Genomic DNA, 12,158 nt, shown 5'->3' with positions numbered 1-12,158 from the left:
ACTCTTTGTATCAGGTAGAAAAGTTTCCATTCATGGTCAGTACACTCTGCTGATCATCCCTCGCTTCTGGTGGAGAGAGAAGAAGCAAAATCCTCCTTATTCTCCCCCCTGACATTATGGCTCTGTGGTCACAGGCAGAGATGTAGTGGAGGGTAAAATTATCCAAACTCAATTACCCAACCTTTAGAGGCTGACATAAATCTTTATGAAATAAAATTTGCAGGATACATCATTGCAGCAATGATCAAAAACATGAAGTTAGATAGTTTTTTTTTTTTTTTTTTTTTACCTCTTCAACCCTATGGAGCCTTTGGCAAGTCAAACATAAAAAATTCATACTGGGCAACCATGCATTGATCAGATGCACAAAAATTTGTTTTAAAATCCTGTGAAGATCGTAAAGATAAATAAGTCAGATTACATTACACAGAAGTATTGTGTCTGCAGAAAAATGCACAAGACGTCTAGAATTTTTCATGTGATGGAATCATTCAGCCTCAAAAAAACGGTCTTGAATTTTAATATTTTATAGAGCCGAGATTATACTGTATATGTAACAGTGAGGGGAAAAATGTTTTATTTAACTTTGAAGCTACTCTTTGAAGCTCAAGGGAAAATTTAAGAGAAATACTGGGAACACTCTGAGTTGACGATTAAGGGAGGGGTGGGTGGGGGGATGAATTCAATTTTTTTGTCATTATATTTAAAGGCTCAGTGGTTTTGCATGTTTTAGCCGATCTGCTACCAGTCACTTATACTCTATACTCCAACTAACCTTTTTGCAAAACATGCTACTGTGTTTTAGCAAGAATCCACTGTTTTCTATTCATTTTCCTATCACAGAAAAATCTATTAGCGCACTTAAAACCTGCTTGTGCTACTGTAATCCACCACACTGAACATCAACTCTGCATTAATTTTCACATTTTTGTTGTGAGGTAATGCAGTGCAGACTCTTCAGCTGAATTAATTAATGAAAACAGTGGCTGCCTGGAAGTGTAGGGGAAAAGGTCTTTAAAAAGTTTTAAACCTTTCACTGGAAAATGGTTTTCAAAAAATGTTAAGTGCCGATGGTTTAGTAAAAGTCCCTATGAATGTAAGTCCAATATTTACTCTGCTTTTAGCTCTGTTTTTGGCTCATCTCACTCCTGAGGGACATATCTGGCTCTTTAGCTGCTAAATGCTCCCAAACGCTGCTCCACTATTTTCACCAGCTTCGTTTCTTACTTTGTCTTTTCTGCTGATTGTGGGCCGGTGGTGCACAGTGGGTTTACTTTCTCTGAAAACAGCTGCCTGCTGCGGCTGAAAACGATGCTATCAGAGTCGCGAGAGTGAGCCAAAACAATGAGCTGAAAGATGCTAAAAAGCTCCACAGAGTCCACTGAGGGGGACTGTGTGACTAATCTCTGTGGGTTCCTCTTCAGGACTTCACACATATACATTGTTAATATAAAAATATTGATTATAGGCGCTCTTAAATTATTTGTAACTAAATAAGCAAAAATATTAGTTAAAATTTAGAAAAAACATGCAAGAAAATACAATAAGTGTCATCATGTTTTGATTCAGATGATACTAAAATCTGTTTGGTTCATGGCAATATGTGACATCATCTCTTTATAGACGGAGCCGAGCCTCCTTCAGACCACTGAGAGAAGCGAAGACGAAACCACAAATATGGAAATCTCTCATTTTGTATAACCAAAACTGTTTTTGACTTAGACAGAAAATATGTGTTTTCATGTAGAAGCCCATATTAAGAAGGTGACTGAGGGCCTTTGAGGTGCTTTTTTTCATGCCCATTTAATTTCTATTTAATCTCCAGAATGTCAGTTTGCTTACCTTTTAATCTGCCACCGCATCATTACTCATAGGAAAGATGACCCTGACCTTTACACGTGTGATTTATGGTTGTTTGTCATTTGGGGCGACGTGCTGGGGGCGAATTCAAGTGCATCATCGGTGCTAAAAACATAAATGCAGTAATGCAGCCTCATGGTTTTCGGAGCGCTGTTGTCATTCACACTCATGTTTGCTCTGTGCCATTTGTGTATGAATGTGTATAGGGTGCTAATGAGGGAGGAGGAGGAGGAGGAGAAGTGGGGTGGATGTGGAATTGGTGGGATACAGCTGGACGGAGTGGGAGACTGTGGTGAATAGGTAACCATGGTAACTCTGTTGGCTAAGATTTGAATGCAGAGAGAGGAGAGAGAGCAAAAGGGGGGGAAAGGAAGCTGCAGTGTGTTTGTGTGCGGCGGATGGAGAATTAAAAGTGTATGTGTGTGTATGTGTGTGTGTGGGGTGTGGGGGGGGGGCGGGGTTTAGGGGTTCATAATGAATCATTGTTGCAGGTTAATCTTTCATCAAACTGCGAGGTCAGTGCAGCGTTTACCCCCGCCGGTGGACACTACAGTGCGCCACGCGGGGGGAGAAATGGGGGTCCAGGAAATAGGCAGTAGTGGGGAGGAAGTAAGTGTAAGGAAGACAGCTGGGAGGGGAGATGGGGAGATGCGGAGGGGGGTGGGTGAATGAGTTTGCAAAAGAGTTCATAGAGAGGAAGAGAGTGTACCTACTTTTATAGAAGGAGATGAGGGATATGCGGAGGAAGAGATCAAGGGAGATAGATGAGGAAGAGCAGAGAGGATAAGGAAGGGACAGTTACAGGTAGTGACTATTGTAACATGTGGATAGTGACAGCACAGAGGCAGAACACAATCAACCAGCCTCTAACCAGCTGTCAGCTCCAACTAGTCTCAGTCCCACCCACCCAACATCTGAGCTACCATCTTAACCTCAGCCTCAGCCGCCACCGACTCTTTCTTTCTTTCTTTCTTTCTTTTTTTTTTCTCCGCACCTTTCGACTCTGCTCAGACGCTGTCTACCTGAAATAGCTCTGGCACTTAGTTCTCACTGGCAAGAAGAAAAAAAAAGAAGAAAAAAAGGTGGCTGGAAATTAAAATACGTAAAAAAAAAAAGAAGAAAAAAAAAAGGTGAGAGTCGATCCAAAAATAACACTTGAGTGTCTCTTTATCCATCGGCGCTGGCACGGCTGTGTGTCGGGATACAGACGAAGGGCAGTTGCAGGTTCCTGATGGATGTTGCACCGTTGCAGTTGCAGTTGTTGCCGTTGCCGTCCCACTACTACTACTCCTGCTGCTCTGCTGTGCTGTCTGACCAGAGATGTTGCTGCCGATATGATTTATCATAGTGTCCTTGTGTATGTTTTAATGTCATTGAACTACCAGGTACGCATTATTGATCAATCCTACCCCCACCCATCTAACCCCACCTCTCCTCCCACTCATCCAGCGCTTAAGAGAAACCTCGCTCTCTCTCCCCATCTCCACCTGTTTCATATTCATCCCCTTGTATTGTCTCTTGCCTCCATCGCTCTCTGTTTTATATGCGTCTCTGTGTTGTCATTCCCCTCCCTCCATCTCTCTCTGTTTTATATTCATCTCTCTATTGAGCCCCCTCCCTTCTCTCTCTCTCTCACTGAGCGAGAGATTATTAATATTAATGTGTCTCTTCTTCTCTCCCTCCCTATTTTCCCTCTTCCACTTTTTTTTTTAATATCTTTCTTTTACTACTGATCTCTTTTCGGCTCTTCCCACTATTTATACCTCTCTCTGGGTCTTTATCCCTCATCATCCCTTTCACTCAACCTTTCCTCCATCCGTCTCCATCTCTATCTCTTTCTTTCTCTCTCTCTTTCTCCGGCCCGCTCTCTGCAGCTGTTCAGTATTCATCTATTACTGTAGTGTTGATAATTCCCTTCTCTGCCTGCAGCCATACAGTCATCTATCAGATTAATAATCCTTCTCTCCTTCTCATTCCCCCCCCCTTCTCCGTCTCCTTTTCTTACTGTGCCAAGTGAGGATGCTTGGCGTGTCAAATGAGTTTGCGTGTCAAAGTCCCATCATTACAACCATCATCATTAATAACTGTATCTAGATTGCTGGATGCCCTTATTTAAGGTTATCCAGGTCTAAATAACCTGCAGAGGGGGAGAGGGGCTCCGTGCCTTCTCCGGGCTGGTGGGGCCTGACTTTACCCGGCCATCTATTAGTGTTAATGTGGACTGCACCAATCGCTACCATTCTAATGCCCCTGGAGCGTGCAATGCTGTGCTCATACAGGACTGGAATTAGCATTTCAGTCCCACTGCTGCGTCTGTGCCGCTGCAAAAAAAGTGACACTTCTTGCTGGTTTAAGTCTCGTATTGTTTTTAAGGACTGGAACCTGCTTTGATAAGTATGAATTTAATTATAGGTTTTGAGGGCAGCATGTTCAAACATCAATATATCACTGTTGTATTAATTGTTATACCTTTGTATAATTAGCGTTAACAAATGAGACGGTGGCTGAGATGACTGGAAGCCTCTACTTCACACTGTCGGTGTTATTAATGGTTCTCGATAGTAAGACCACATGTCCCATAAACCCTGTTGCTTCCTGTCACAAAGTGGATGTTGGTTTTCGGGAGCCCATTTTTCCTTTCACTCCTTCCACCATCTGCCCTTGCCAGAAACCCGTTCAGTCTTTATCTTTGTTTGTGCTGGAAGAATGACAGATTTCCTGTGAAACGCAACACTGTTTGCCAATAGGGAAATGTAGTTTGTAGTTTTAAACCCAAAAGTATCTGAGCCATCGGTTCCCTCACCACATTTTGTCTCTCTTGTTCCCCTGAAAGAGATTTAAATTGATTCTGTGGTTAGTTTACACACTTTTCACATTTTGTTCCACAGATTATAAATTACACCTGCTAATATCACAGCCACGACTTTTTGATGTTTGTCTTTCGCTTCATATCGATTGCTTGTGGAAGATTATTTTGTTGAACAAAGTATGTGCTGTTTTATATTTCTTCCCTTTCTCTTTTAAAAACCACATTGGTGCTGAAACGATTGGCTGATTAATCAGCAGAAATCTAATCCATGACAGTTTTCATAATTGATTAACAATTGAAGTCATTAATCAAGAAAAACTGGATAAAGCTTCACAAGTGTGAAAATTTGCTGCTTTTTTTCCATTTTACATCTTGCGGATTGAAAACATTTTTTTATTCTGGTTTTAATTGTTGATCTGACAAAATAAGCTCCTTATTAACCCCAGGTAACTTCTGATGGGCATTTAGCAATTTTGTTGTATTATTGTATTGTATTGCAAGTAATAAATAAACTGATTATATAGCTACCTGAAATGCTGCTGTTCAAAAAAATGACCCGAAGTTTCAACAGTGTGCAGGACTGTCTCTCTCTCTCTCTCTCCTATTATCCTGTCTGAATATACTGTACTTTATGTGTGCACTGGTCACTTTCTGTAGACATTTTACTGAATAAATTAGTTGATAGTTGATAAATTGATAATGAAAACAGTTGCAGTGCTTTCCAGACTGGAGCCTACTGTAGCTCCATCATTGCTCGACTGTTTCAGCGCAGAGGTTCACCGACAGGAGAGGGAAACCAGGCAAATGCTTGGGGCCCCTAAGGTGAAAAGGGGCCCCCTGATGGTGACCCCATATTGCCACATTTTGCAATGAAAACTATAAACCCCCTTAAACCTAGCATAAAGATACTATACAGTGCACTGCTGTTGCCCCAAAAACCCCTAATTGGGGTGTTTGATGATGTGTGCGTAGCTAGCATCTAACCATTGCCTGAATGTGAGGCATTCAGGGAACATCTGTAAACTGTAGGGTCTACTGAGAGTCTGCATGTGAGGCATTTAGGGGACATCTGTAAATTGTAGCATCTGCCAATAGTTTACGTGTGTGGGGGGTGAGGGTGGTGGTGGTGGATGTGCTTTTTTGCTTGGGCCCCCCCAGGGTCTAGGATCGCCACTGTTCCAGCATGATTGTGTGTGACGCAGCTCATCTGTTCGCAATTATACCAATGTTTCAAAAATTAATGTCTTCCTGATTTATTCATGTTTACATGCTAAATCCAGCCCTGTACAGACAGAAATATCCTGTTGTCCCACTTCAGGCTGCATGTTTTCGTTGTGTTTCTGTCCCAACACCTCGAACCATTAATTACAGAGATCGGCTTCCACCTGCCCCGGCTATAAGGATTTGATTTCTGACAAAATGTCTGCTCAGGGATTATGTGGGATTTGATATGAGCAGTGACACAGAAGTTCTAATGCTTCTCAAAGATTTTTTGACAGGCTGTCCCATGATAAGCTATACTGTAGTTGTCTACCTATTATTTGTTCTGTTCATTCTCTGTTGGTGAAAACACGAAGCACCGTGTGTGTTCTGCCTTTAATATCTGCTCTCTCTTTGTCTCTCTCTCTTTTGTTCTTCCACAGTAACTCCTGGGTTCTTTTCACTTCACAAAAAGCCTCGCTCGAATCCCCAGACAGCACGAGAGAAAAAAAAGGGAGTAACATCTGTTTATCTGCATATTTCTATGTTCAAAAAACAAGAGGAAAAAACACAGAGATCGACAGAGGACAGAAGACATCTCAGAGGATGCGGAATTAGAAAGAACAAATTGCCGCTGGAGAACCAAAGGGAAAGTGAAGCTTTTCTCGCAGATCCACCAGAGTGGAGTCACCTCACCTGCACCTTCGGATTAAAGAGCAGGGTCATGTCCCAGTTGCCATGCGCATCGCCACGCTGACCTGCCTTCCCGGCCCTTCCCCCTTCCTCTTTCTATTGGCCCAGCTGCTACTGCGGCTCCTCCTCCCTGGGCCGGAGTTGGTGGGAGCCGCCTCCTCCTGCCCCTCCCTCTGCACCTGCTCCAACCAGGCCAGCCGAGTCATCTGCACCAGGCAGAACCTGGAGCAGGTGCCGGAGAGCATATCAGTCAACACGCGATACCTCAACCTGCAGGAGAACTCAATACAGGTAAATACAGGCTCGTCTGGTCAAATCATGTCCTGTCGGTGTCAGGACACACATGACAAAAAGTTTTGCACGTATCACACGCAGATGATACATAAATGTAGGTGACAGTAAAACACATCTTTTAATTTGAAATATATTCCCATTATTTATCGCTGTAAGTCGTATCAAGTGATATAATTTAATGGTTGTCTGAAAATATTGATTTCTCTCAGCTGCCGGTTGTTTCTCATATAGCAGGGACCAACTGGAGGTCAGGGTTCACTCTCACTTTCATTTACAACCACATGGCAGCATAAATCATACTGAGAAAACACACATTTTATCATTTCATACATGTCTCTGCCTCATGTAGTCTTTTCAGTGCGCAGCGTATTGACACATCTTAATACAGTTCGATCGATTTCATTTGTTATAAGTCTAGCTATTTATATGGTTATTGATACAAGAGACAAATCCCGTGTGACAGATTTCTCCTTCCACACACAGACACTAATATACTTATGTGTCTTCTTTTTTTGCCCCTAATCATAAGGAACATTTGCTTTTGCAGCCAGTAGAGGATGTTAGGATTAACTTGTTGATACAGGTTTTCTTTGAGAAACTGAAGTTGTGAGAGAAGACAGAGGAGTGAGGCAGCGGTAATGGTAGGAAAAGGGGCACTTAAGCCTCTGCTGAACTGAGGGAATATTTTATGAATTGACACCGTGCTGCCTTTTGTATGCATTACCAATTTATCTAGAGTCCCTAGACGGCGTTTTGTGGCTTTACAGCTGCAAGGGAAGATCATTTAACCACAGACCATCGATACAAAGCACATGAATCTCTACATTTATAAACAGAGTGGGTTGATTTTACTCTTTGCAGCAGCATTTGAAGTAATTGGATTCCTGTTCATGTTGCTGACAGTGCTTTGTTCTTTTTTTTTTATTCTTTTTTAAAAAAAAAAAAAATTCATTTCCACCACATTTTATCTCCTCTAATGAAAAGCAACGAGCATCCTGAACGCTGCTAAAGTTGTCCACTGCGTCTCTTATCATGTCAAAGAGCAGCCTGACATCCCCTGCTCCTCAGAGAAAACATCTTATTAAACGTTATGTGACGTTAACGGAGCATAAATGGGACATCATGCCTCATGATTTGGTACGTGAGCTTTTTAAGAGACGCTGCTCACAGGAGAAAATAAAAAATAAATAAAGAAATAATAACAATATTCGTCGCGTTTCGTTTTTAGCCTACAAATTCCGATTCGGTTTGTCGTATCCTGCAGCCCCACTTGAAATGATTAAAAATCTAAAAATGTTTTAACACCTGAAGGCATCCTAGATTCTCAGGCTTATTTTTTCCTTCACTGAGTACCCTGAGAGTAAAGCCTTGACAGCTCCCACCCCCTCTTAACATCCCCACCCGTTCCCCCCCCTCCATCTTTGCCTAAACCCCTCCCTCCTCCCCCCTTCCTGCTCTACATACAGAAGAGGCAATGGCCTGACTCCAGGAGTCTCTGTGTGTCTCACAGAGGGCTTTGGCCACACAAAACTCAAACAGTCAGAGATTTAAGGGGCTTTTAGTCGCGCTCACTAGCTGTCTGTCTTTCACCTCTCGCCAAATGAGCTCCAGTTGGACCGCACTGATGCAAGTCCACGCCGTCCAGGGCCTGTGGCACCCATGTTTTTCATCATGTCCTCCTGCAGAAACACATCTCTTTTAGTTGTTCACTTCTAAAACAGATTAAAGAAAAGTGTCACACCGAATGTTTAGACAATGTTTTTTTTTTTTCAAATGTTAATTTAGTTTTATATTTTTACCTTCTGTAGTGATTTGTGGAGACACTTTATGTTAATAGTCCAACACTGATAATCACCTTATTATCGAGGGATTATCAGTGTCAGTAGAAATTCCCCTGAGTCTCCCTAAAACAACGGTGTGAAAAGCACTTCAGTGTCTGGAGTACGCATTGAAATAAGGTCAGGAAGAGGACTGGGTTTACAGTTGTTTTACCATAGGGCTCAGAGATGTAACGAAAAGTCAAGAGTTAAGCGCCTGCTTTTTGTCACGTTTGCTGAATTTAAGCACTTAACTCCAAATTAAGTGTGATCTTTTTTTTTGGTCATTTTTTGACTATGAGTGCCCCATAAGATGTGCTATGCCCTGGTACCACAGCCTTAGTATGGTCACTTATTTTTCACCCTTATTTTGAAGGTGAAACTAAATCTTAGCTGAGTGACCCTTCAAAACAATACAACTGTGCCGGTCAGGATTATGGCTTTGGCACTATTTTCAACCTTTTTTTTTTTGTGGATCAGAGCTCTCAGTAAAACGCTCAGTCCATCTCCTGATGCATATTGTTTTTTCAATAACATGAAAGGTTCAAATGGGGCCAGGGTGGCTCTTAGAGCTAAAACAGACGCTGTATGTTTACCTGGCTCGTGTTGCTGTCAACAGTCGGAGGGGATCCCACCTTTCATGCAGACAGCAGCAATCATTTGGCTGGATGGGTCAGCTGTTATCATTATGAACAGAGAAATTAATTATCTATATTTGTATGGTTTATTAATTTGAACATGCGTTTAGCTACATTTTTGCCTTTGAATCATTCTTTAACAATGTTTTTTTTCTTAACATGATTTCATAATGTATTGCAAACCATTTAGTTTCCTATGATAAATCAAACATCAACTGAGTAAATAAAACTTGTACTTTTAGGAGAGCTATACGTGATCCTGACAACAATAACACATGACAGACAATTAAACATTTTGTATTTTGTTTTTGCCATTTTCACAAATGGCTCCTCTAAAACACAACAGATAGTCCACATTTTCACTTCATCTAAAACCTTCCCTTGTCGGTTGTAACCCCACAAAAAACTTAAGTAACAAACACTTGAATGTCTGATTGTAATTTACATTAACCATTCTACATGCTGTATCGTAACGTTATCACCGTCTGCCCTTCCAGGTCATCAAGTCTGACACCTTCAAGCACTTGAGGCACCTCGAGATTCTCCAACTCTCCAAGAATCAGATCCGTCAGATTGAAGTCGGAGCATTCAATGGCCTCCCCAACCTCAACACACTGGAGCTCTTCGACAACCGCCTCACACTGGTGCCATCACATGCCTTTGAGTACCTCAGCAAGCTGCGGGAGCTGTGGCTGCGCAACAACCCCATTGAGACTTTGCCAGGCTATGCCTTCCACCGCGTGCCCTCGCTACGTCGCCTGGACCTGGGTGAACTCAAGAAGTTGGATTTCATCTCCGACGCAGCCTTCGTGGGCCTCATCAATCTACGGTACCTGAACCTGGGCATGTGTGGACTGAAGGACATTCCCAAACTGACAGCCCTTGTGCGTTTGGAAGAGCTAGAGCTGTCAGGAAACCGGCTGGAGATCATCCGACCTGGTTCCTTTCAGGGCTTGGTGTCCCTCCGCAAGCTGTGGCTCATGCACTCACAGGTGTCCGTCATTGAGCGCAATGCTTTCGATGACCTGAAAAACCTGGAAGAGCTCAACCTGTCCCATAACTCCCTGCACTCTTTGCCCCATGACCTCTTCACACCCCTTCACCAGCTGGAGAGGGTACACCTCAACCACAACCCCTGGGTCTGCAACTGTGATGTGCTTTGGCTTAGCTGGTGGTTGAAAGAGACAGTACCCAGCAACACCACCTGCTGTGCCCGCTGCCACGCTCCCCCATTCTTAAAGGGCAAGTACATTGGAGAGCTTGACCAGAGCCACTTCACCTGCTATGCGCCTGTCATTGTGGAGCCACCTACAGACCTCAACGTCACTGAAGGTATGGCTGCTGAGCTGAAGTGTCGCACGAGCACCTCCACAACTTCTGTCAACTGGATCACCCCTAATGGCACCCTAATGACCCACGGTTCTTACCGGGTGCGGATATCTGTCCTGCATGATGGCACGCTCAACTTCACGAACGTCACCCTGCGGGACACAGGCCAGTACACCTGCATGGTCACCAACGCTGCTGGCAATACCACGGCAACTGCAGTCCTCAATGTCACTGCTGCTGATGCTAGTGTTAACTACACCTACTTTACAACAGTCACCGTGGAAACAGTGGAGACTCCAGGAGATGAAGATTCTGCACTGATTTCCATCAATGAAACCTTCATCCGGGTTCATCCTGGCCCGACTCCCTCGGGCCACTTGTGGCCGGAAGGTGTTTCCACTACAGCCTCCTCTCTGTCAGCCGGCTGGTCCTCCTCCTCTCCTCGAGCCACCCGCCCCACCTTCACTGTGCCCATCACTGAGCCAGGCTTCTCAGGCCTAGATGATGTGATGAAGACCACCAAGATCATCATTGGCTGCTTCGTAGCCATTACCTTCATGGCAGCGGTGATGCTGGTGGTGTTCTACAAGCTGAGGAAGCAGCACCAGCTGCACAAACACCACGGCCCCGCTCGCGCCATCGAGATCATCAATGTGGAGGATGAGCTGGGGGCCGGGGCCAGTGGTCGAGGCAGTGGCATCTCAGGAGGGTCCACCGTGACGCAGAGCGGCAGCAGTGGAATAGGAGGGGGCCAGAGTCTCAGGCTGCACCACCCAGAGATGGTCAACCTGCCAAACCTGGCTCGATCAGACCACCTCAACCACTACTACAAAACCCATCACTTCAACAATATGATGGGCCTGGGCATGGGCACAGGTCCTGGTGTGGGCCTCAACAACAACAACAACCCCTCGCCTTGCTCTCAGTCTCAGAACACATCCATATCCTGTTCCCAGGTTCCAACCTCCACCAGTGGGGGAACACCCACAGGTGGCACCCTGCCCTCCCCTGTGCCCCTGCCCCAGTTGGGCCTGCACAGTTCTCTGAAAGGCCTAATGGGGAAAGGCCAGAACGAGCCACTGCTCTTTAAGAGCGGCTCCAAAGAAAATGTGCAAGAGACTCAAATCTGAGTAAAAGTGAGAGTGGAAGTATGAGGTAAGGAGAAAGGGATGCTAGATAGAGACAGTGATACAGAAAGCGCCTGGGAGTGTATGAGACTGATTGTAGCCTACTGTCCTCATGGACAGATTCCAGAAAAGATGAAATTTCACATAGTCACTGCTTTGTGTTGTCAATCTGTTGACAGAGAGAAGCAGATAGGAGGACTGAAGGAGACAGAATAGGATATCTGATCAGCACTAGTCCCACAATAGCATCTGCCCATACTTTTCAACTTAATCAGGCACAAACACATATGATGTAAACCACACACATCAGAATCATTCGGTTTCCTGTGCAACCTGCTATAGTCTTTGCCAAAGTCCAAGCTGGAGCCAACTCTTTCCATTTGCGTCCACA

The 12,158-nt window shown here is 44.1% G+C and overlaps 1 protein-coding gene across 1 annotated transcript; it reads left to right on the top strand.

Annotated features, from left to right (window-relative positions):
• Positions 1 to 6,607: 6,607 nt before the first annotated feature.
• lrrc4b (leucine rich repeat containing 4B) lies at positions 6,608 to 11,770 on the top strand. Its single transcript, XM_022739508.1, has 2 exons — positions 6,608 to 6,853; positions 9,809 to 11,770. The coding sequence occupies exons 1-2, from the start codon at positions 6,608 to 6,610 to the stop codon at positions 11,768 to 11,770; spliced, it is 2,208 nt and encodes a 735-aa protein (XP_022595229.1).
• The last annotated feature ends 388 nt before the right edge of the window (positions 11,771 to 12,158 follow it).

The sequence above is a fragment of the Seriola dumerili genome, unplaced genomic scaffold (genome assembly GCF_002260705.1).
Source record: "Seriola dumerili isolate Sdu_G_001 unplaced genomic scaffold, Sdu_1.0 BDQW01000044.1, whole genome shotgun sequence".
Taxonomy (NCBI): domain Eukaryota; kingdom Metazoa; phylum Chordata; class Actinopteri; order Carangiformes; family Carangidae; genus Seriola; species Seriola dumerili.
The sequence above is the reverse complement of the archived record's forward strand: the minus strand, read 5'-3'. Positions and strand labels throughout refer to the sequence as shown.